General features: G+C 47.3%; 2 protein-coding genes across 7 annotated transcripts in view; one reads left to right on the forward strand and one right to left on the reverse strand.

Annotated features, from left to right (window-relative positions):
• The first annotated feature begins 180 nt into the window (after positions 1-180).
• Positions 181-21642, forward strand: rapgef5b (Rap guanine nucleotide exchange factor (GEF) 5b). 3 transcript variants are annotated; one of them, XM_076027135.1, is made up of 20 exons: positions 181-295; positions 484-566; positions 3873-3998; positions 8178-8347; positions 8949-9049; positions 13120-13198; positions 13450-13594; positions 13688-13785; positions 15630-15660; positions 16208-16286; positions 17097-17246; positions 17695-17792; positions 18043-18165; positions 18252-18430; positions 18577-18667; positions 18770-18820; positions 19034-19121; positions 19254-19318; positions 19409-19463; positions 20073-21642. In XM_076027135.1, the coding sequence occupies exons 3-20, from the start codon at positions 3924-3926 to the stop codon at positions 20189-20191; spliced, it is 1797 nt and encodes a 598-aa protein (XP_075883250.1). In that variant the 5' UTR covers positions 181-295; positions 484-566; positions 3873-3923; the 3' UTR covers positions 20192-21642. The 3 variants fall into 3 exon arrangements, with proteins under 3 accessions (XP_075883250.1, XP_075883249.1, XP_075883247.1); XM_076027134.1 differs by lacking the exons at positions 181-295; positions 484-566; positions 20073-21642 and adding an exon at positions 19525-20025 and having other exon boundaries at positions 3460-3998; positions 19409-19488; XM_076027132.1 differs by lacking the exons at positions 181-295; positions 484-566 and having other exon boundaries at positions 3469-3998.
• Positions 21643-23960: 2318 nt separating this feature from the next.
• Positions 23961-25412, reverse strand: part of LOC142888602 (dynein axonemal heavy chain 11) — a 37072-nt gene continuing 35620 nt past the window's right edge. For 2 of the 4 annotated variants that reach the window (XM_076027100.1, XM_076027074.1), the window contains exons 81-83: positions 25159-25299; positions 24505-25068; positions 23961-24452 (exon numbers count right to left, since the gene is read on the reverse strand). In XM_076027100.1, the coding sequence (XP_075883215.1) occupies positions 24821-25068; positions 25159-25299 (389 nt within the window). In that variant the 3' untranslated portion in view covers positions 23961-24452; positions 24505-24820. Of the gene's footprint in view, positions 24453-24500; positions 25069-25158; positions 25300-25412 lie in introns of all 4 variants that reach the window. The other 2 variants (XM_076027091.1, XM_076027083.1) reach the window with 2 other exon arrangements.

Below are 25412 nucleotides of genomic sequence, written 5' to 3' on the forward strand. Positions count from 1 at the left end.
AGGGGAAAAAATACAATCATATATATATATATTATTATTAATTCATATTTGCATGCCTTATGTGCCCCGGTAGCTGCGCCGCACGCAAGCGTGTGTGGTCATGTGACGTGATTGCCCAACCTTCACAGGTGTTTCACGTTCACTAATCAGTGTGTCGTGGGGTAACAGTAAGGAGCTCAGAGCGCTCTCGTCTTTCACCACCTCTAAGAACAGCACTTTTGCAAACTTCTTCAACTCCGTTGTTGGTCTGCTGAGAGTCCTTGTCGCTGCCATGCACTGGTTGTCCGAGGAATTGGTGTGTTGAAAATGTGACTAACGTGTTGGCTAGCATAGACGCTAACTTTGCATTTGTTGAACGTTCTAATTAGCTAACGTTAGCACATCAGCATTGTCTTTATTGTTTGCCGGCAAATTATTCTGATTATGATTATATTTGAGTTCGTTTTATTCTGGTAATTTACTGCTCCTATCTGCTTAATCCAGGCCAGGTGAACCATGAACAGTTTCGATGGCGAGCTAAATGTACTGGGAGAAGAGCTGAAGCCGCGAACGTAGCCACGGGTCGGGTAGGAGGCCGCCTGTCCCTTCACCTTGGTATAGCTGCTCTTGGACATTAAATCACCGAACAATATTTACATGGACAATTTCCCCATGCATACACTTTCACCCACGTAAAAGGTTGCGTCGGCTTAACCGATGGTCTGCTCATGTTCCTGGATTTTTTTTTTTTTTCCCCCCTTGTTTCAAATATTATGCTGTTCATTAATTGCCTGAACTCGGCCAGTTCTGTGAGTTGATTTTCTTTTCTTCTGGATCCTAACCGGTTATCATATTGCAGCTGTAAAATTATTTTGTGGTCTTTATTCTTATTATTGCTGCTTTTGCTGTTTATTGCTGTTATTATTTTGGGGGGATTGTAAATATTTTGGTTTTGGTTTCCACAAACTGCACAATACAGGTATTTGGTAGGATCATTTTGGTTTTTGTCTTAATTACTTACACCAGCTCCAGCAGTCGATTCTAGCTTCTGATCATAGCCCTTATTATTCTATATTTACCAAGTTCAAACACCCGTTACATCTTGCTCAAACTTGAGTTCTTGCACCAACCTTTGTTTAGCTGTTTGCTGAAAGAGAACAAACGGAAGCTTTACACAATGGCAACAGTAGTAAGGAAATGAAATCAGACAAATAATGTGCTGGGAATGGACTGCAAGACTTTGGTTGGCAATTCAGCATTGAAATAAAAAGGCACAGGCAGTAATGAAAACATCACGGTCGGCGTTCAACGACCAAAACAAGATGTTCTGTCACAGCGTCTTTATTCAGTGGTTTCATTTTTGAATGAATAAACAATGAAAGGTACATGTACATACAGCATGTGCCTGATACATAACAAGCATATCCATGCAGTATATGTGTGTTGCCCTCATCATCCTTATGTTTTGAATCATCCTTTATTTTTTTTTAATTGCCTCCTGTAAACATGAGGTCCTGCAGCTGATGAATGTGTGTGTTAATTGGCTGTTTATTGGAAAAGAGGGCAGTGTGGTGCACACAGTGGAGTTTCATCAGTTTTGCACTCCTGCTTCGCACAGCCCCGGGCCCACAGTTAATGTGTACCTCACACGGTTGTCATGGCAGTCCTCGCAAGACAGCGCTATGAAAGTGTGAGCTCACTAACAAGTCTGACTTTAGGCACTCTTGCTCCGCAGCTCATTTACTTGAAAAAGTGGGTCAGTGGTTGCAGAGTGAAGCTAGAGGTGTCCTCCTGGCTTTGTCTCGCTGAGGAGCGTTCCGGAAGGAAGACAAGGTTGTTTTTAGACGAGGAGCCGCTGGTGTCCGTAGTTGGCTTTTCCCCTCGGGAAATTGAATGAAAAAAAGAAAGTGATAGAACAGTGACGTGATGCAATGGATCAAATGAGTTTAGGTTGATTTGTACAGTTTTTGATCAAGGCGATGAAGATAAAGAATATTAATCTCAGACCACAACTGTGATGGAAATAGATGCAAGAAACAGCTAACGGTCACATCTTTAGTAAATATTTTCAAATGTAATATTACATATTAGAAAAAATTGAAAATAATCTACCCTTTATGTCTGTTGCCTGCATTATTGGACTTGGATATATAAAGCTCCCACATTCAGGCAGTGTGTTTATCCCTGTGAGACCACCTTGCAGCTGCCTTGTCTTTGTAAACATGGAAGGCATAACAAATCACTGGCAAGAGGCTGTAAGCCCAATGATAAATGTGCTATTTTCTGGAAGTTGAATAACTCATCTTGCGAGTCTCCTCCACTGGAGTCCAGGAGGAAGAATAATCAAAGATCTGTTTTGGATTAATAACATGGAGCAACAGCATGTCCCAATTTTTCCTGAAAAAAGAAGATACGGTTACAATACAGAAGGAGAGCATCAGACGTTCTCCCATCACTGACTTGAAAGAAACGAAGAGCGTCGTGAAATGACGGCGGCGCCCCCTCAGTGTCACAGGAGACACCACCTCGGAAGCCTTTCTCATTCTGCAGTCTGCTGCCTCAGCAGTTTGCAGCAGCGGCGCCAACACTGAATAGCTTTGCAAGGACCCAGTCGAGCGTCACACTGCTGACAGAGGGGAAAAGAGATATCACACTAATAGATTAAGTGTTCATGGTGTGAATTAATGTCCTTGTTTTACCTTGGCCAAAACATGTGGGCTCACGTTGCTCTCCAGTCTCAGTGGATTGACTCGTGTCTGACAAATCACAGATTCCTATGAAAACCGACTTTTAGCTACGACTCCTGATCTAGTTGGCGCTCCGCAGCTCCATTAGCTTAGCCCTGAAAAGTCAGCGCTATGAGGAAGTGACATTGATAAGAAATGGGATTTAAATATGGGTCTGGGGATTAAAGCCATTCGTACTGTACTAAAAACTAATCTTTATTGTTAAAAGTGAATTGGAGTTTTATTGGCGCAGTCAAAAAGAAGATTACAGGCATTCATTTAAACCTTGAGTCATGTTATTTAACTGTTTAGTTGAAAAAGGTGAACAGAATTGTGAGTGTTTGGATAAAAATATATAAATAAAATAAATGGATATAGAACTTTCATATCTGAAAAAAATGTGGTGGCTTTTTAAAACCAGATTAATCAGTTGACGTGTAAATTAAATTACCACTTTTCTTTGATAAAGTGATTTACATTGAGAGCATTTTAAATCTGCATCAACCATCTCTTTTCCCTCCTAATCAAGCGCTGCCTTGTGTGAATTCTAAAGACAAAGGCAGTGTGAAGAATTGTTTAGCGATTGCGTTATTGACCTTAAGAACTACCACACACACACACACACACACCTACAAGTCCTCCACCCTCCCAACCTTCCAGGGAAATGTGCAGAGCCCTGCCTGTTCCTGACGTTGTCCCGCTTTTGGGACATTTCGAAACTTCCTTTTTGGGTCTGTCTGGCTCTCCAGATGTTTCCTGAACCCACGGTGTCCCTGACACGCTCCCCTCTCCCGATTGGTTGAAATGCATGGAAAGGACACAGAGCGGGGAATGTGCCTTTCTCTGTCAGTGAAGCCAGGCGCAGAGAGATGCACCTGAACTACGACGGGTGAAGTCTCGTCCGCATGGGTTTCAGTCCACAGAACCGAGCCAAGTAGCAGCAGCACCCAGGATTCGGTTTAGCAGCAGAAGATTCTGGACCGTTCGTACAATCACTCAGTCCTCAGCTGTGTCACTTTAAGGGTGGTCTTAGTTCTCGGACAGGAGTCCTGCTATTTTAGATTTTTTTTTTTATTTAGCCTGGTAGACGACCAGCAAATTATCCAGCAAGCCATGTCATGGGACTGTGGCCTGAAGTACATGTTCTCCGTGTCCCCTGCGCTGCAGCCCGGAGGCTTGAGCATCCTCCCCGACAAGGAGGACCTGTCCGGGCTGGAGATGGTCCAGAGGCTGGCCAAGGATGGATGCCGCTTCCTGCAGCACCACAGCAAAGGCCCCGAGAGGACGAGTGAGGTGAGAAACCGCCGCTGTCGCCATCCGCTGCCGTTCCTAATATAATTTCCCTACATTTGTGCTTACTTAAGACAAAATCAAAACACAAGTCGAACTCCGTCGACAAGCAGCCCCGGAGGAAAATCATGCAAACTGTGATGGATTTCCCACAATTGTCTTGTATTTATCTCAAACTCTGTTGTCATTGTTCTGTTTTTTGTTTTGTTTTTTGTTAATTTTCCTTCACACTGACATTATCTTTGTGTGGTGTGTAATTTTTATATACACTCAGGCAGGTTAAATATGTCATAATTGTTCACCAAATATTAATGTACCACACTAGTGTATTATAAATATCATTGTAAAACATTAAATAAATTGTCAGGTTCTAGTCAAAGGTGCTGCATTAAGGTGAACAATGCTGGAAAGTGTCACACAATGATAGGCAGATCTACCGTTCTGACGTCAGCCTTTTTTTTCTTTTTTTCTTTTCTTTTTTTTTTTTCTTAAAGAAAAACAAAACATGACATCACCACCTGGCGGCCGCATAACAGGCGCCTGATTGGCCGACTACACGCCAGTTAGCCGTTTCTGTGTGTTGAACTGAGCAACAATGGCAGGAAGGGTTGACTCGGGACTCACGCCCACCACGCCAAGACATTGTGTGTTTTTGGGGTGGATTCCAGCGCATCAGGTCGTTGACCTTGTCGGCAAACACAGGACTGTAGCTACTCTTCAGCTGCTGGCTTGTGTCACAACCTTTTCCTCTTTGCCAAAACTTCTGCAGTTGAAGGTTTTGCACCATAAAATACAAAAATACATCCGTCTGCTTTGGTGTTGTGTGGTAAAATACAACGTCTCAGCAGCCTCATCTGGGTAACACTGTAAGTGTGCGTGTGTGTGTGTGTGTGTGTATATCATTCGTATAATCCCGACAGTAATGGACATATGGGCTCACATTGTACATTATTGTATATTATCTAGAGATATTAGGAAAACGGGAGCTCATCCAGCGGGACTTTCAGCTCGCAGAGTGCTTTCGCATAATCCAGTAACATCACAATGCACTGAATATATGGAACTCATGTGAATATCTAAGCCTGTAGACATCAAAGAGCTTAGAAACCACAGCTGGTGGAAACGGGGAAGCTTAATGACTGTAGGTTTCATGTCTGCGGAAATGTGAGGGATTGGTGTGTGTGTGTGTGTGTGTGTGTGTTCGTGGGTGGGGGTTAATGAATGTTATGCAATCTCCATAAATTTGAAGCCACGCATGTTTCTGGGCCTTTTCCTTTGATGATTCAGTTTATTTCTAATTCATTTAGCAAATTGCAGATAGGTAACAGATCAGACTCTGGCCTGATTCCTTTTTTGGGCTACTGGTGAGTTTTGCATTTCCATCATGTCTGGAGCCTCTTTAAAAACACTCCGAGCTCTTGCTGATTTCTTATGTGCCCAGGGAGCCTATCTGCAAATATTTTGCAGAAATTCTGCTTATCTGAGCCTGGAATATTTGGGCTGTGCCGTTGGAGATAACTGTGTGACTCTGCATCAAAGAGGTTCTTTGAGGTCCCAGCTGATGTATGAATCACTCTGGCGAGGTTCCCCCCCGCTTCTTGTTCTGTTCTTTATGATGCAAACTATCCCCGGCAGCAATTTGATCTCAGTCAGCACCCAGGCTCACACTCTCCCCTTCCCTCCAAGTGTTCCATACCGTGCCTGTCAGACTCACTGCGCCACTGGAATGCATCTGGAGCCTTGAGAGGGGCAGTCGTCCACAAGCCTGACAGTGTCGGGGGTCTTTAGCACTGCTTGTGAGTCACCTCCAGGCGACAGCGGGAAGCATCTCCCCCTGCCTCTGATCATGGTCGCTATGCTCGTGTTGTGTTGTGTTTTGGTATCGGCGCACAGGGAGACCCCAAGCCCAGCGCACACTGAGCTGTGACTGGCAGCAGCAGAGGCGCAATCAATAACTCATTGTGAGGGAAAGGTTTGTTTTGCCACTGAAACGCTTCATTTTCAGTCTAAGATTTAGCATTTAGCCCGGACGCACATCATGAGGGGAAACCTTAAAGCCAAACTGGGATATTTTTGTCCTGGCGGAAGCCACAGTGTCGCTCCCACAAAACCATGAAACCAATTTGAACAGGCTTTTCTCTGTGGGAATCTCCGAGTGCTTTGCCTCATGGCGCCGCTCCGCACAGCACAGCACAGCGCAGCACTCTGTTACACACTCTATTGCACAGAATTCTAAAAGAAAATGGAAAATTCTTGTTTCCTGTAGGGTCCATCACATGCAAATGTCACTTTGCCAATGTTTTCTAGCTTGGTGTCCCCTCAGTTTCTGTCCCCATACAAACAAGAAGAGCAGTACACCCGTTTTAGCGTGAAGCTAAAGGTTAGCATTTTTCACAGTGCTGTAAACAGAGGGCTAAATATGCCGTTTAATTGAAATCTCTGAGTTCTTTGGCTAATTAATTGTGAGACATCTACACTGGATGCAAGATGATAAATGAATCTTCAAATGAAATGTTGACAGAGCCAAGGAAGTGACTTCGATGTGCACATTCAAAACTCATATCCACTTCTTTGGGTTCTGTCTTCAAGTTATCTAGCCTGAAGTTAATATGTCCCAGCACTGAATGACATCTGGCAAACAAGTTGTCCTGTAGGTTCAGAAACACCTGGACTACATAAGGGTCGACAACATGGGGAGACGCTGGCCGTGCGTTTGCATATCATATTGACCTATTCTTCGGCATGGTGGCTTACAGTATATTCATGCATGTGTGTACGTAGATCGCAGCCATGCTTGAGTGAACAACTCGGCACGCCTGCGTGCAAAAAGGCAATTAGGGCCAAAATATTCAACCACTTCCAGGCCGTCTGCCCGGTTAATTGCATGCATGGAGGCAGGCGCTCTATTGACTGATGGCTGGGGAGGGGAGGAGGAGGGGCCGGCGGGGGCGCTGCCTGATGCAGGATGCAGGATGCGTGCTGTATACACTGCACTCCTCATTAGGGCCAATAACTGTGATCCGCAACCTTTCCTGTCAGGCAACTCGCAGCCATCTGGACTCTTGAGTTGTTTTGTCTCAGGCAAAGAGCTTTTAAAAGTTTAATGAAGATGCCTTTTTTTTTTTTTTTCCCCCAAAGTGAAGTTTAAAGCGTCATTTTGTCAAGCTAAGAGTCAGTTGGGTACCAACCTGGTCCTGGTTGCCAAGAGTAAGAAATACTGTTGCCGGCTGTCCATCACATTTTTTACATGGCGTCTTTGCAGTTGCTGGACCGCTGCTTATCATAAGATAGAAACTGATCAAAGTGGCGCCAAGCACTCTGAAAAACATTACAAAGGTGTCAGCATGCAAACCATGCGGCTGCTGGAGATGACGAGAGCTCCGCTCCGGGGCATCGTTAACCTTTTAATGACATTTTTCAAAGTTGCCCCTTTTTAGTTGCATCATAAGGGCAACTTAAAGCTCCGAGCAGCAAAGTTGTGAGTATCACTCAAGAAGGTTCTGGGTTTCGGGCCTTGCTGTGTGGAGTTTGTTCTACCTGAACCCCAGCGTCACCCCAAGAGACTGGAGAGACCATGGCAACCTCTGCACTGCTGGGGAGTGACAGGAGGTGGATGAATGGGGGCAAATATTGTGGAGGTCACCGTTTGTCACACATTCTGTTATCTTAAGACTAGTGAGCAGGACTTGTTGTTATTTGTGATGAAGAAAGGTCTCACTTGAACACAGTCTGCACACAATCTCATGCACATCACAAGACAAAAGAAAAACAAAACAAAAACCAGCATCATGTGAATCAGAGCCTCAGTTTACCGTCCTCTGTGTGTGGTGTTAACCTGCTGTTAGGAGACAGCTGAGCACTGAACCCGCCTCCACTAACCCACCCATCATTTCATAGGCGCTGTAGCAAGGAATAACAGTAATTAAAATTAGCCCGGCTCTTTTTTTATGTTAATCCCTGAATGGTCTCCACTGATAAGAGCCGCATAATGATATTCGGAAACTCTCTTTCATTTACAGTGCTCGGGCTTGGACGGGCTATTGTGATGGAAATCAGCAGTGATTTGTGTGGAGAGAAAATTCAGGGAATCTCCTTGGTGATAATAACGCCCCTCCCTCCCGCCCTCCCTCCATCCCTCCATCCCTCCCCCCTCTCTCTCTCTCCCCTCCCCTTGCCGCCCAGAGTGACGAGGCAGTCCGCGAGTGTGTGAGGGAGCGGGGCCGCGACGTGCTGGTCCTCCGGAGGGCGTCATCACAGCAGCTGGGGCGGCCAGCCCCCCCCTCCTTCTCCTCCTCCTCCCGGGTGAGGGGAGGGGGAGGAGGAGGGAAGAGGGAGGAGACGAAGAGCAGGAGGTAAGCCTCTCTACATATCCCACCCTCCCCTCTCACTATCTGGCTGCTCTCCTCTCCTCCACCACACACTGACTCTCACTCACTCAGCCGCGCTGACATCACAACTCACAGCCTCTGCTGCCGAGGCGGCGCATGAATGACTTCTGAGGGAGACACTTGCAGGGGCGAAACAGTAAAGTAGTGACAGCAGCAGCAGCAGCAGCAGCAGCAGCGGGTCCGGCGGCTGTGAAGCCGGAATGGGCGGATGAATGACGGCGTAACGGCGGCAACGTTGCCAGCGTGACTCCGCGAGGATGGGGTCTCGGGAGGAGGTGAAGAAGAAGGAGGGTCGTCTGCTGCTGCTGCACGCCGCCCTGGTGGAGCAGGAGGAGGACGAGGAGGAAGAGGAGGTGGAGGAGGAGGAAGAGAGCAGCAGTGGCAGCAGCCGTGCCGAGCCGCTGACCATGCCCACCTTCGACGTCCCCTACTTCCGCTACATCGACGACGAGGGCACGGAGGAAGGGGAGGAGGCGGGGGAGGGGGAGTGGAGCAGCAGCAGCAGCCGCCGCTCGCTCTCCTCCATCGAGGAGGACTCGTGCGCTGACTCCGCTGTGTCCGACAGGTATGTGGTGGTGTCGGGGACCCCCGAGAAGATCCTGGAGCACCTGCTGGGCGAGCTGGTGCCGGACGAGGAGCAGGGGACGGCGCAGGGCAGAGAGTCAGGTCAGTGGCACGCTCTGGTCGGGGTTCTCCTCAATGAACCATGTTTGTTGACAATACAACTTTCCCCCCCCCCTCAACTCCAGAATGTTTTCTAATCTGAGCTGCTGACATGACATGAGTTGATATTTTTTTTGCTCGTGAGAGAAAAGGCTTTCTGTTCCCCTCCCTCCATCCACCCCCCACGCCCCCGTGGGAGGAGCTGGGACTCCGGCTCCCTCAGGGAATTATTAGCAGGCAAATAATGTGACATGGCTCCAAAAATGGCTCAGAGTTTGAGCCTCTATTTTCCCCGTCTGACTGTGAGCTTTTGAGGCAGAGAAAAGCATTTTCTCCTCAAGCGGAAAAATGACTGTGTGACATTCAGGTACAAAGTAGGTATGATAATGTTGCTGAGGCAGACGAGAGTGTTTACTGGGTGGGAGAGATGGTTTGGGTGAGGGATGATGGTTGGGAGCAGCAGAATACGAAGGCAGGAGCTGCGACGGATGGAAGTGGTCACACCTGATCTGTCTGTGTGAGAGACGAGGTCACTGCGCAGTCCAGTCGAGCTAAGAATCGTCAACAGAAGAGAAGCCCACAGTTGGAAAACCTTCCCGCTTCACATGTGCCAGATATGTTTAATGTTTAAATAGCATATTTCAGCGCTGTAGGTGAGCGTTGTTTATTCATGTGATGTCAGTCGTGGAGCTAAACTGAGAGCGACGCCCCCGCTCTGCTTTCTCTAAGTAAATGTTCTTTTTTTTTATTTTTTATTTTTCCTCTTCAATGAACCCATCCACAGTTCCAGGTGATTTCCAGTGGGCTGCCTTGCTAATGAATCATTGGCCATTAGGCCGGACCTTCCAGTGAGTGCACTGGGGGAAAGCCTCCACTGGGAGCTGTGTGGCAGAGCTGAGTGGCACCTCAGGGTCAAAGAGTCGCAGACCTGAGGAGCGTAAGGAATGTCTCGACTCTTGAGCACCAATTGATTTGACCTCGGCATGTTTAATAGTGTGACTCCTGCTGGCCTTGGTTCTCCCTCCATCTAATGGTAGGAGGTCCAGCGCAGCCGCTGCTCTCCGTGTCCTTGAAAGTCCCAGAAGCTTGATAGCGTTCGATCATCGAGTTCATTAAAACAACATGAAGCTGATCGTCCGCCAGCCGGCTGCGTGTTTAGTCTCACTTTTGTCTCACTTTTTGTGGCTATTGCACTAATGTGACGGATGACTGTACAGGGTTATTGATGTTGTGCTTATGACTCCCGTGCAGAGAGGCGTATTTTTGAGAAAGCAGGGCGAAAGGCTGCTTTACCTCGCTGGGCTCGTTCCTGTTTCCATCCATAATGGCAGCGCAGCATTAAGAATGCAGATGAGCTTTCAGCGGCACTCTACCGAAAACACCACAGGCGCTTCTGAGGAGGAGCAACCGCAGAGCCACGGCTAAAGTCTGTCTTTCCCCAACATGTTAGCATTTCCTGATCCTCTGCAGCAGCTGAACAGCCCAGATTTTGTCTGGCCAAGCATCAACACATGATGCATGATGAAGCATTTTCAATCAGCCTTCAAATTTCACTGGGCACCATGACCAATCAGCTGCCTTCTAGCTCTGGGAACAGCAGGGGAGGCAACTGCTGTGAGATGGCCTTAAAAAAAAACAGAGAAGAAGACGTAGAGGAAATACAGGAAGTACCTGGAAGCCTTGCTGCAGCTAAACATATTAGCATGGATGCTACAGTAGCAGTGGTTTTATCACAACAGGATGGTATTTTCATATTTCGTGCAAATAATGATGCTAAATACACGGCTTTCTTGCCCTGAGCCACGAGAAGCTGAACTTCACAGTAACAAACCTGATTGGTCCTCTACAAACACGCCTTCTATGGACTCTATCAGGTGGATGTGTGAGATAAACACCGATCTAAAAAAAAAAACATGTGAACTGTAAAAATGTTACGTTCGCAAGTGTTAATGTGTCGGGTGTGTTCGTGAAGCCACAGAGTCCAGCTGTGCACAGATCCACAGTACAGCACACAAGCACAATGGAACCTGTGTATCCTCAGTAAGAGGACGGTGACGGTCTCACACTGCTGCTCTACGTAGAAAAGACGTCCTCGACTTGTCAGAACAGACTCACGCCACGAGGCTGCTGGCCCATAAGCGACACATTAACATCCTTTTCTGAAGCCACCATCCATCACTTGTGACGATTGCTTATTGGAATGCAAAAGCAATTGGCATGGTCATTGATTGCGCTGTGGATTGACAAGCTTGTAGATCGATGAATCCATGTAAAAATCACTGAAAAGATAAACAGATTTGTATTCGTCCCGACTCCAAATGTCAGTGTTGAATATATTGTGCACACAATAACAAAGTGCTGCCCTCTCTGTGTGATGAGTGCGTATACTATATTGATACACAGACACACAATGCGATGCTCTTTTCAATGCACTCTGCGGAGGGGTCTGCGCTTCACCTTTGTAGCGTTAACAAGCAACATGAGTGACTTGGGGTGGTGATATTAAATATTCATTCTCTTTTGCAACATCAAAAATTGTGTCTGATGCCTGAAGAGCAGTTTGCTGTAAGCTCACTAGTGGCTGAATCCTGCAGAGAGATAATGCAGCCTGTGTGTGTGTGTGTGTGTGTGTGTGTGTGTGCGTGTGTAAAAGGTGAAGGGCTGCATGTGGGTGGGTCATTCTTCAATACACTGATTTCTGCCTTTGTGCTCCGGCGTTGCGGCTGCATTCTGCACGGGGCCGACACATGTACGGCCTCTCGCGGGCAGGCAGTGACGCATCCGCAGCTGCTCTGCTCGGATTAACATAATGATGTCAGGGTGTCCTGTGGACCAGAACGCTCACAAAGGCCCGGGGAAGCCAGTGTGAAATTAAAGGGGGTTGGGGGTGGGGGGTTTACAATTCTGGGTGTGAGGCTCTCTTAAAAGACGAGCGTGAGCAGAGTTCGGCTCTAATAGGATTTGTAAAGCCTCTCGCTTGTGGCCAGGCGTCACATCTAGAAGTTACTCTCCCGTCACTCTTGTCTTTTATTGTATTTTGATGGCTTTTTACGCTCCAATTGAAAAAAACAGAAAAAAAAGCACTGTTACTGTACAGCTTGTCAGACTATAATGTCCTGCTGCGAGTGAAAGGCCTTTCAATATGGGTTTAACAAGAGCTGCTGATGACACCTTGAATATTTTATTATTCTTAAAAAATGTAGATTTGAGTGCACCTCATGTTCTGGGGACTCTTTAATCCGCTTGGATATAATCCATTTAGAGAAACACTCCCAGGCTGTGTAACCTTGTGAGGAAATCAGACGAGGGGACGGCGACAGATTGCTGTCTGCTGGCGGACACATTATAGCAAAGGAGCGCCGCTGCTTCTGATTGACACTCCTGGAGAAGACTCTGACTTCACACGAGGTCGGCGGGAGTCGAGTCACACTTTAAATTCTGCAAGGCTACCTGCCACATCCTGCATCTCTGAGAGCGCGTGAGATTAGGGACACGGCCGGGAAAAGGCAATTTGTGCGAGCCAGTGCAACTGCAGATCTGCTGATTGTGACGCTCCGAGTCTCGCTGCTCTGCTTCTCATCCGGCTGGTTAGAGGTCCCGGCTCGTGCACAGTTTGATTCACACAGCCCAACCTTGATTTCATTTGCTTGCTCTGCTACGAGAAGATCTGCAAACAAACATCTGCAAGTTATGTAATTACCCGACTCTAACCTTGCTGCTGATTCCACTGCCAGGCTATAGTGGCAACACCACAGACTCACGGCCGCCACTTCTAGCAGGAAGATGAGATCCAGAATTTCTTATAGGTGGCTGTAAACATAGGGCTAAATGTTTTTTTATTTATTTATTTTTTTGGGGGGGGGGCAGGGGGGGCATTATTAATGTTACACTGCTCTACTGACGTCAAGACTGAAAAAAAAATAAAGGTCTCACATTAGTTTTCAAAGGGGCCTTTACCATAGTTGACGACCTCAAACCAGCTTTATGCTGTATGTTGACCTGGGAGTATAAACACTCACACTCTCAAACCACTGACAACGTGTTGTCTTTGTGTGTCGTCTCCTCTCTTGCAGACACACTCCTGGATGACTTCCTGCTGACCTACCCGGTGTTCATGTCCACCAGCGACTTATGTCAAGCTCTGCTGGGACAATATCCTTCCACACACTGGAAACCCTTATTGCCTCTCACATTCATACGCAATAATCTCCTCCTGCTAAGTGCTAAGAGGGCCGCGCGGCGCACACAGAGACACAGCTGCTCTGCCGACAACGCACACACACACACACACACACACACACACACACTTGCTTTTTCATCTGGTTTGTCTGATGTCAGCAAATCGCGCCTCCACCTGCGAAATGAGGAAAAAAGAAAAGGCCTTAACCTGCCGCCCCCCCCACCTACTGCGCCAAGCAGCGCAGAGCCAAAGAGGACGGGCGGGAGCCTCCGGAGAGGAAGCGCAAAGTCCTGCACCTGGTGTCGCAGTGGATGGCGCTGTGCCGAGATTTCCTGAGGGAGGACGAGCACGTCAAAGTGTTCTTGAAGGTAAAAGGAGGCGACGACGAGACCCCGAACCAAAAAAAACAACAACCCCATAATAAAACGATGAAGGAATGAAAACGCGATGTTTCCTTCCAGACCTTGTACCGCTGCGTGCTGGACGACCTTTACGCTCACCCGGCCCTGGAGAAGGAAGTGAGGGAGCTGCAGAGGCTCGGCCAGCTGCACCGGAGACAGTGAGTGGAGTCGGGAACGCAGCGCGTCACGATCAGTTATCAGGATTTGCCTTCGATTAAGCGGATTTGCCATCGATTTGGAGCGCGGAGTGTGCGGGAAGAGTGCGGCTGTGACCTTTGGGAGGCGAGACAGAGCTTCCTTCTCTGCCGCCGCCCTCGTCAATGAATCCATTCACAGATTGGAGAGTAATTGCAGTGTTCTGCCGCTGTTATGCGCTAAGATATAAATGTCACTGGGTTCTTTGTGTTGAGGCTTTCCAAAGGAAAAGGAAAAGAGTAAGTGCAAGAAATTTGAGGCAATTTAGTGTCAGGCTGGAAGATTTCTTTTTTTTTTTTTTTTTGCTTGCCATCAGAGAGAGAAAGATAAAAGAGCTGCGACTCATTCATATGTAGGAAGACAGAAATACTCGCCGTTTGACTCCACAACAAGATAGTTGCATAAGTTTGTAAAAAAAAAAAAATGTATAAATAGGAGAACAAGGACAAAGTCTGACTCAGAGTTTCTTTTAGAAAACGTATTCATCAGACGTGAGTCGTCTGCTTTTCTGCTGTCACAGCACAGACGCGTGATTGATCAGAATGGGCAACCAATGGCAGCTATTTAATGCCCAAATTGCTTAAATTCTGCAATCTGCAATATAGCTGTGTTTTCTTTAATGGATTGACAGTATGAGAAGTGCATCTTTTACAATATGTGAAAACCAGTGAATATTTAATCATCAAGATTGAAATACGTTCCTATTCTTAACGGCCATCCGACTCCTTCTGGAAAGGCTTCAGTTGGACTGTTGCTTAGTGACGTTGCCCCCATGATACATCACAGTGTAAACACTTCCCCTGTCACCAAATACATCACCGCGCCCATCCACCCCCCCCCCTCCTCTCCCCCTCTCAGCCTCCAATCAGCTCCTCCCCTCAGGGGGACGCTCCTGCCCGCCGCCTATTTGCAACCAGCTTAGCCCATAGTTGGTGTTTATATCTCCACTGGTGGCAGCAGCAGCAGCAGCTGCTAACTGTCCCGTTCTACCGCTCGCCATCTTTCCGACCGTCGCCTCCACGATGCCTCCGAGGCAATCTGACGCCCAGCGAAAAATAGAAATATGAAATTACTCTGGGACGAGGGACGACTCGGCTAGTGAGTCTTGGCCCATCTGGCCAGAGACACAGAATCTCTCACACACACACACACACACACACACACACACACATACACACACACACACACACACACACACACACACACACACACACACACACATACAAACAGATTCTATTTAACCAGGCTTGTCGACACAGGCAGTCATTTCGGGGGCGCTGGATTTAGACGATTCGCTTCGTTTTGACGCATCGCAGAGAATCGGGCCTTTTTTTTCTCTCATTACGATGGCAGCACGGCTGCTGGTTAGCGACGGGCCGAACCTGCAGCGAGGGCGAGCTCTGCGCCAACACGCCCCATTGTGACGCAGGAAGTGGTTAGCATGGTTAGGGAGCGGCAGGTGATCCGTCACCCGGGCCCCGCGGCCTTGGCTGATGAGGATGGAGCGATTAAACAGAGACGTGGCACCGGAAGGTCTGAGAAATCCTTCGAGCGCTCGGGTCTGGTCTCACCTTGGTGCCCATCAGTAATGAAAAGTAATGAAGTGAAGGCCGCAGCGCAGCGCAGCGCCGCTTCACTCCACCTTGAGATGTTTCACTGCTCGACGGTCGGAGCCGCGGGAAAAATAATCACAAGATGAGGTATTTTTAGGGACAGCAACATTGTTTTTTAGTTTAATTTTGTGCATGTGAAGACACATGACGATAGCCCCTGCTGACTGGTTCCTTCTTCTTCTTCTTCTTCTTAGGACATCAGATGATTATTCGCCCCAAAGAAAGGTGAGCAAATAAAGACTCTGTGTTCCTCTTTGTTTGACAAATAAGAGTCAGTTCAGTCTTTGTTTTCCATCTAAGCAGAGCAGTCTCACATTATGAATTGTCCCCAAATAACCCTATTGGATCTCAGGGAAACAAGCCGACTTAGCCCTCTGTTTACAGCCCTCAGCAGAAACACTGGGCTTCAGTTTCCTGCTGTGACTGATTCTTTATCAAACTGTTTGGAAGGAGACACAGACAGCAGTGAGGTTGTGACCGACACCTGTCAGGGGAGAGGCATCAGTGAGGTACTGCTTCCTTTGTGACATCACAAAGGGTTGATTTCTAGAACTGGGAGTTTTTGCACAAGTAAACAAAGTACGCCTCTCAGTTTTTTTTCCTCATGAGCAGTCCTGGAACAGGTATCAATGTTGGACGCTTGTCATTTTGCAACATATGGGACCTTCAACATTCCACCTTTGACCGCGTCTCATTGTCCTCACATTTCCTGCTCCGGCCGTGTGTACGCAATATGGATGCATGTCAAGGACGTCTCAAACCCTTCTTTCAGACTAAACCCCTGTTCAACCACTTGAGCCTGAAGGACAGCGGACTCCAGTGCAGGGCCACGCAGAGGGAGGCCAAGGAAGGTACGTGCCCAGTCAGACATGCCGACCTTCCCTCGTTCCTCCCATCGCACGTCGTTCCTGGCAGGCCAACCAATGGAACAATGGGATTCTTTTCAGGGAACAATTGAAAGTGTTGGAAATTCCAGAGCCGTGACTTAAGAATTCCTTCTGTTCTTCTTGTTTTTGGTCGGGGCGGGTGGGCATCAGTGTTTGTTCCATAAAAGGGCAGGTTCACAGCTGACACACAGTGTAGTTCCACTGGGGATGTTTTGAAGATCAGTAGGATGAAGGTGTCATTTTAGCTACTCGGACACATTCTATAGTCCACCATCACGGGCACATTCTATTGTCCGTGATGGACATCCCCTCTGTGTCAACAAGGGTCCTGCTCCTCTCCTTCCTGCTTGTTCAGAAACAGCAGTAGGTGGCCTCATCGATTGGCTTCTTTCTGGCTCAACGGGCGCTAAACGGTGAGCTAACCTGCCTGAGTCACAGCCTGGAAATAAAACCTGGATCACACACACGACTGCAGCAGAACAGTTTGAGAGCAGCCCTGGCAGTGGAGCGGCTGACTGCCGGGACACAGATGGGCCCACAAAGCCCCCGGGAGACCGTTTTAATTTGATTCTTTCAAACTGCCCGACTTCATTTTCCCTGACAAAATATGAACTCACCAAAGGCTGCGCTCACTTTATCAGCCGCTCTTCTGTCGTAATCTCAGTGAAATCGTGATTCTCCTGCATCCTTTTGACAGAGTTGCCCTGCGCCAGGGTCATTTTCACTTTGATACTGCCCTGGCCTGATAACGTACTGTCTGTCTGTTTTGGTCAGTGCTGTGTCACGTCTACATCACCATGAACTCGTACCTGAGCATGAGGGTCCACGCTGGGGTGGTGGCCCAGGAGCTACTGCAGGTGGTGGCAGAGAGGATGGACGTCTCAGTGGGGGAGCTGGTGCTGGTGGCTGTCACCTACCCTGGAGGTAAATAATCATCATAATAATAATACTACTACTACACTACTGATATTAATAATGGCAATATTCTGCTGAAGTTACTAAGATAGAATGAGAATCAGAGCAGCACTCACAGTAAATGTTGCCGTTTGCTTCTGCTGACAAGAAAAACGCCAATTTCATCACGATTGAATTTTCATCTTTAAAAGAGAGTCGTCTCTGTTAAGCAGAATAAAACCAGGTTTAAACATGAAAAGCATTTTAATGACTCATATTGTACACTTGAACTCTCCTCCACGGCTGCTCTGGCGGCACCGTGTGGCGGTCCAGACAGGAGCTTGTCAGATTGCGATCGACGACGCCGACCTAAAAAAAAAATCTCCCGTCGAGTGCCTCATCTCCCGACGCCGCCTGACAGGATTTATTTTTAATGGCGCTCCGCTGCCTCGTGCGGCCTCCTCTCTCCCCTCTGAAGGCAGGCTCCTGCTGCAGCCTCTGGACAGGGTCTTTGCAGACTCCCTGCGGCCCGTCGGGAGGCTTCACGCCTGCAGGAAGGACCTGGGAGAGGTCTTGGTAAGAACGTTGCTTTGAATCAGACACACAATGTCAAAACAATGTCCCTTGTTAGCTCAGACGCACGAGTGCGTGGCTCGGGAGCAAGAATAACACAATCTATAATTCAGTATGCAACTCCCGCACACTGCAGGTTTTGTTAGAAATGCTTCAGTGCTGTGTTCCCAGAATAGTTTGACTGCTTATTTAGAAAATCTGAAAATTCTGTCGAAAAAGACACTAAATTTTTATTTTTTTTTAACCTGTCTAGGATCCGTTTGCTGACAACTCAGAGCTCCAGCAGAGGACGGCCAGGATGCTCAGTCTGAACACCTGGGACGTGGCCGTGGCCCTCACCAACTACGACTGGGCCATCTTCGATTCCGTCCACGAGGTTCGTCCGGGTCACACGGCGCCTCTTTCAGAACACATGATGAGCAATACTCATTAACCCTGAGTGTCTCGCTTCTCTGGGCGCAGCAAGAACTCGTCTACTTCACCTTCGACCGCGACAGGAGCAACGGCCACACGGTGGCCCTGGAGCTGCTGCTGCAGCGCTGCAACGAGGTGCAGCTGTGGGTGATGACCGAGGTGCTGCTCTGCTCGTCGCTCTGCAAGCGGGTGCAACTCATCAAGAAGTTCATCAAGATCGCCGCGCAGTCAGTAGCTTTGCTCACCGATTTTCAGCCCTGAATCTGCACATTTAAACTGTGGATGTTGTGCCCTCCAGTGGTGAAACCACTACACTGCATTTGCCTCTACGCGTAAAATAAATGTCCCTTTTTTTTTCTTTTTCTTTTAAAAGCTGCAGAGCTCTGAGGAATCTCAACTGCTTCTTCGCCATCATAATGGGCCTGAACACAGCAGCTGTGAGCCGCCTCAGCCAGACGTGGGAGGTATGGCTACTTGTTGTTCCTTGTCGCACACACCTGTTCCCCGCCTTTAAAGCCAACTGTATCCACACATAATGACACTGCTCCTGCCGTTGTCTCCCCCAGAAAATTCCTGGTAAATTCAAAAAGCTCCTGTCAGAGCTGGAAACAGTCACGGTACGTCGCAGTGAAGGATCTGACGGCGTCTTTGTGACCAGAATAAAAGGAGGAGTGGTTCAATTTGTGCAGCCTCCACCTGTCAGCTGTTTGATGTGACTGTTGAGTCTCTCATGCTGCTCAGCTGCACAAAGGCTGCGTGCTCAGGCACATAGTCGCCCCCTGGAGGACTGGTCTCATTACTTTTTTCTTTCAAAAAATCTATCTTCACAGGATCCGTCGCTGAATCACAAGGCCTACAGGGACTCCTTCAAGAAGATGAAGGCGCCAAAGATCCCCTTTCTTCCCCTGCTGCTCAAAGGTGCGCTTCTTATGATGTCACCGCAGCGTCGGCCAAGCTCTTCACAAGACAAACACCGGAAGATTTTTTTTTTCTCTGTAACTTGATGTGTGGAAAATGTTTTTCTAAAAATGTTTTTTCTTTCTGCCTCAGACATTACATTCATTCATGAAGGCAACAAGACTTTTCACGACAACCTGGTTAATTTTGAAAAGCTGGTGGGTTGACAGTGCGTTCATACAAACCACACATACATTCTTCAGTTGACTTTTGATAATTCATGAGGCCTCTCCCTCTTTGTTTTACAGCACATGATAGCAGACACGGTGCGGTTCATGCGGCAGTGCCAGAAAGATCACATGGGTCAGTATTCACATACTGTCTTTTGGTTCTCTTTCCTAATACTCGTTCGATGTCTCACTAGGTTTTGTTTTACTTTTTCCCTTATTGTATATTCATATTGCATTGCATTGTTGTGAGTAGCAACGTTTTAAATGTTGCATTTCCACGGATCTATTTTACTGCCTGGGCTCGAGCAAAGAAGATTTGCATGATTAGTTTTCACATAATTGCAGAAAAGGGCATGTTTAACCGTCTGATCACCGCTTTATGCAAAAATGTTGAGTTTTAGCTTCCTGCCAGACATCAGTTGCAGTTTTGTAACTAATAAAAACTAAGAAAGGAGAAAGGGTGGATTTTCATTGTTCATTGGCAGGCTAGAACCAGACAGCTGGCACTGGCAGGGTGAATTTGCATTGAATCTTATGCAATGTGTGACCTTCGAGGGTATTTCTTTTTAATTGTTACCATTTAAAGAGACAAACTGCTGGCAATTATAATGTATAATTTAGTGTAATTTGCAATGCTAATTACCCTGAAATATAAAGAAACAATCTCTCAGCCACCCACGCTTCACAGCTGCCTATAAAAAGTGTGCGTGTGCGGAGGTAAACGCTCCTCTTTGTCGTGCAGGAAATGGCATCAGCCAGAAGAGCAGCTCGGAGGTGCGGGCCCACATCGACTTCCTGCACGTCATCGACAATCAGCAGAGCCTCTTTGAGCTGTCGCACCGCCTGGAGCCAAGAGCCTGAAGGGCCTGTGTGTGTGTGTGTGTGTGTGTGTGTGTGTGTGTGTGTGTGTGTGTGTGTGTGTGTGTGTGTGTGTGTGTGTGTGTGTGTGTGTGTGTGTGTGTCAGACTAAAGCCAAGAAGTGTCAGCGATGGTCACCTTACTCTCAGGACTTTGACGGCAGCCGCTGGAGGGAGACGCTCACGACGGGGAGGAGTATTTCAGTTTAATGACGGATGTCAAGACAGCAGCACTTTGGACCAGTGGGCCGTCACACAGCTCCAGCAGCAGCTCTGACATCAAACTGGCCCTTTTCAATAGGATCAGTTCCGACAGTGTCTCAACAGCGCCCCTCAGTGGAGGATCAGCAGAATGAGCTCGTCGGCAGTCGAAGCGCTTTCCTCCCGCTGCGTAGGACCACGTTCAGCTTTTGGGTATTTTCAGACGGCGTTTGCAAGTTTTGCAGCAGAGGGGTGACGTCATCAGGTTCAACCAAAGACCGCTTCGTGCTGACGCCGCTGCTTTTTCCACAAGTGCAGTCGCTTCCATCAGTTATGAATCAGTGCGATGAACAAAATGACTGGAGATGATTGACGGACTGTTTTTTTTTTTTCCTCTTCCGTTCGTCTTCTCAGGATTATTTTTACCCTCTAGTTTTCTGCCGCTCAGCCATAATCTGCACTTTTTTCTTTGATGCATTTGTTCGAATTGTATCACAGCACAACATATTCATTTGTGCTATGAGTGTGAGTTACTGTATGGCCGTGCCAAATACAATCTATTGCCCATTCTAATGAATCTGTCTTTAAAATCATTTCTTTGGTGAATTAAATTGTGGACAATCACTTCAAATGAAGCAGCAGGTCCATACTGATGTATTTCTGTGTTGGGCTGTTGAGTATTACAATCCTATCTGGTAGCCCGCGGCAACCCACACTGGAAGGTGCTGCTGAGCTCATTGCTGAGGCAAATGTAGTCGTAAAGTTCACAAGTGCGGCACGTTCTGGACAGAAAAGTGCAAGAAGTGAAGAAAAATGAAGCCCCTGGTTCATGGACAATGCATCGTAACAGCGCAACCGCAGTAGAGGAGAGTTAGTGTCAGTGTCAGGATGGCCTGCTTGATGCTTCGGTCATTTCAAGTAGGTGTAACAAAGTCACACTAGCTGGTATTTCCATTACACGGTCAGGATCTTCAGTCTGCAGCCCGGAACATGGACAAATGTGTTGGCAGTAGCACTATTCCAATAGGTATTATGGAGACTGTACAGTTGGTCATGTTTATACTGTAGATATGTGTTTAAATACTTCAACCATATTTATTAATTTTGAAGCTATTTATTTGAAGGTGTTGCCTTTGGTGTCCTGTCTGGGTTTTTTTGTATGCACAGTTTTGGCTGGTCTGTATGAAATGGCAAAAACCACCGATTGACCCGCAGCATCAGGCGTGCACGCAATAAAACATTTCTCATCAACTAGTGCTGCCTGTCGCAGAGAGTCTGTGTTGTCTTCCATGTATTCCAGTTAAACAATCATTTTCCAAAAATTCAAGGGGGGGGGGGAGTTTAGGTCTGACAGTAACTGCTGAAAGTTCCACTGTCAAATTTGTCTTATTCAAGAGAAGTCACTGGCAAGAGCAATTACACAAATCAAATTTTACCAATGCAAATGACCAAAGCTTTCATAAGAAACAAACTGTAACAAGGAATAACACCAAAAGTCGTTAAGAAAAATAATCTATCCAGTGCATTTAATCTAGACACTTGGGTGTTCAATGTAACACTAATGTAAAAACAGTAGGTCAGTGATACAAATAAGAAATAACTGACAAACATGTTGACAAACAGTTTTCACAGCAGGGTTCAGAAGGCACTCTAACCTTTGGAGAAGCAGGCAGCCATGCATCTATTAGCGCTGAACTATTAACCAACGGAGAAATGATCAGGAGAAGATGGATTTAAGTGAAACTTTACTGACACCCAGTGGCCTTGTCAGGGTACTGACCGAGGGTAAGAAAGCCCGATAGATTCAGGCCCCTGCATGCGTTTGTTTAAACTGAGAGGAGGAACAACAAGGTTTGTTGATTGATTTTCTTTATTAATGCTCAAAACATGTGCAAGTCACTGTCGTGTAGTCTTTTATTTATATAGAGACTTTTTTTTAGGGTCTGCAAACAGATGGCTAAATATTTAGTTTACTGGAGATGTTGACAATCAGTCAGGTTTTCTTTGGATAATTATTTGTTCAATACTGCTCCACTGATGTCTGAGATTCATAATAAACAAAGATTAATGTATGAAAATGAACATAATATGGGGCTTTTAATGTGACAACCAACACTTTTTTCTGTAAATACTGTATTGCTTTATTAATAATAATAATAATAATAATAATAATAATAATAATAATGATAAAAGTAGAACACTAAGCTACTCATACAGCTGTACAACAGCTGCACTCTCACCTCACAGTTTGAATTTCCCCTTCCCCTTTGTAGGATTCATCTGTTATTACACAATCCCTCTGTTTAATACCATAGATATATATTTGCCACTCAAGCTACTTTGCAGTATGGCAAAAAATATGACCCAAAAAAAGCAATTTCTTTCTGTCTGAAAAAAACAAAACAAAAAGCCCATCACTGCTCTTTTGGCACACGGACAACAATACAACCGGCCTCAAATACAATAATACAAGCAGACAGCGCTGAGTAATGAGGGACACTGCAGTATAGCTCAGCGGATAAAATACCTTTAAGTACCAAAGACATTCATATATGCATAAAAAGGCCAAACAAGACGAGGGACAGCGCTGTGATGGTAAAAGTGAGGTTGAAGATGCACCGACGCAGCTGAGAGAGAGAGAGAGAGGGAGAGGGAGAGAGAGAGAGAGAGAGAGAGAGAGAGAGAGAGAGAGAGAGAGACGCAATTTGTGATGCGCTTCAGGTCTCAGCGTGAGGCCGAGTCGTGGCCCAGATGCCCCCCGGTGACTTTACACCCGGCGTCCCGCTCAGCCAGTTAGCGTGACTCTCTGTGGCAGGACCCCCCGCCGCGCTGCGCCCCCTCACACTGCCAGCTCCTCCCAAACACTGGCGCCACTGTATCATTTCGCTGTCACCAAATGACTGGCTTATCGGCCGCCGCGCGCTAATGAGAGGAAGGGAGGGCCGATGAAGAGGAGCGACAGGAAGAGCCGAGCGCTCGCGCTCGCTCGCTCGCTCGCTCGCTCTCTCCGCGCGCCAGAGACAAAACGCAGGACGAATTGGTGAGCAACAACAGCCGTTATTAGCATCGGAGGGGAAATCTCATCCGACCCCCCCCAACACACACACACACACACACACACACACACACACACACACACACACACACACACACACACACATACACCCGCGCAGATTAATGAAAACATTTCGCGAGTTGTAATTTGTCCGTCGCAGCGTCTCCTGTTTATCTCTGCTGATAAAAACCTGCACCTGTCCTCATTAATACGAGGCTCCAATTCCAGTCAAATAGGCCTGAATTTAATAATAAATTCTAATGGTTCATTTAAGCAGGTGCATCCGCTCCTGAAAGCCACCACAATTTCCTCTTGGAATTGTTTGTGCTTGTTGAGCGATGCTTCTCCCTGGAGCCGCACTTGACCCTCAGAGCTCCTGCAGTGTTTACACCTCACTGTGACATACAGGAGACTTCAGAGAATATAATAAGACACGTGCTGATCCATCAGCGCTTTTGCACAACACCTTCCCCAAATTACAATTGGACTAAAGCAACGTTTTCAGATAAGGCCTCAGACAAAGGTTTGATTTGCTTCATATCAACTGGAATCAGCTGCTAACAGCGAGTGCAGCCGGATAAAGGATGAGCCATCTAATGCGCCGCTTTCTCACGGAACGCTACTGGTGTCTCTCAATGGATCCCACTGACGAGACCCACACCACCACCACCACCACCGCTGAATGAATTACACCAGTCTGTTAGTATTCCGCCGCTGCCATACAAAAGGTCAATGTCAAACGCACCTCATTTAAAAGTCAATAGCGGCCGCGCACATCATCTCCTGGGAATTCCGTGCGGGAAGCCTCCAGACGCCATTGTGTGGCGCCGTGCAGGCAGAGGGCGGCCTGGGAGATCTGTTTTTTTTTTTTTTTTTTTTTTTTTTTTTAATCTTGACCTTCCAATAAAATATGCTCCCTACCCAAAATTACATGGTCCGTGATGGAGACATTAAGCGGCCAACAAATCACACCGGGGCTGAAACATCTCTGGGGAGACATTCAACAGAGCTGAACACACACACACACACACACACACACACACACACACACACACACACACACACACACACACACACACACACACACACACACACACGGGCGCACGACAGGTCCAGCGCAGGCACAAACACGCATCTCCGCCTCTTCGGTTCATCTCTGCTGCATTTCAATCATTTTGGCACAGGCACGTATTTAGCACGTAGAGCAACAATACTTCCTCAAGATAAAAGAATAATCACATCTTGTTTGGCGTTAGTAGTTTTAGATTTAAAAAAAATAAAAAAAACATACATCAATGGGAATAAACTATCCAATGGTGTCACACAAAAAAATATCCTATTAACACTTTCTGGATGAGTGCCTCGTGTCTGAGTGCCTCACACTGACAGCAGCAGTGCTACTCCAGCTAAGGTCCACCTGGCAGCTGGCTGTCTGGTCTGGAGGTGGAGGGTCCACACGTACGTGGGCCCCCGCCGCTTGGTGCGGTATACTGGGCAGGCGTAGGTGTTCTTCAGCTCCTGCTCCTCTGCAGGTGCAGCTCTGACGTACAGCACCGGCATGGCGGGGGTCAGCTCCCTCACAAGGGCCTCAGACATGACGCCGGCCTGAGTGTCCCAGCAGGCACCTGTCAACGGTGTGAGACGGGAAGTGTGAGGAAGTATAAATCTAAAATAATCAGGAGGTTTATGTGGATACATATTACAATGACTCTGACCTTCCATGAAGAGTCCGTGAATGTAGGCCCCCTCCCTCGGCGGATGTCCAAAGTCTTCTCTGGTCTTCTTGGTGATGTCCACAGTCAGAGTCATCTTGTCCAGGGGCCAGAGGTTCTTCCTGGCGATGCTCTGCAGCACGGCTGGAGGAGGAAGAGCGTCACTCGACCAAAAACATCCTGCGGTCGGGTGTGTTTTGTAAAGCCCTCCGTCTCAAATCTTGTTTTCAATCAAGACGTTGGTTTGATCCACTGTG

This window comes from Nelusetta ayraudi, unplaced genomic scaffold (genome assembly GCF_046127955.1).
Source record: "Nelusetta ayraudi isolate G7.1 ecotype Tasmania unplaced genomic scaffold, CSIRO-AGI_Nayr_v1 ptg000003l, whole genome shotgun sequence".
Classification (NCBI taxonomy): domain Eukaryota; kingdom Metazoa; phylum Chordata; class Actinopteri; order Tetraodontiformes; family Monacanthidae; genus Nelusetta; species Nelusetta ayraudi.

Bases quoted from the DNA above. Each gene is read 5' to 3' on its own strand.
- rapgef5b (XM_076027132.1), top strand. From the start codon at position 3,819: ATGTCATGGGACTGTGGCCTGAAGTACATGTTCTCCGTGTCCCCTGCG. The intron at 13,595-13,687 runs GTAAAAGGAGGC...GTTTCCTTCCAG, and splicing joins ACGTCAAAGTGTTCTTGAAG to ACCTTGTACCGCTGCGTGCT. The intron at 19,464-20,072 runs GTCAGTATTCAC...TTTGTCGTGCAG, and splicing joins GTGCCAGAAAGATCACATGG to GAAATGGCATCAGCCAGAAG.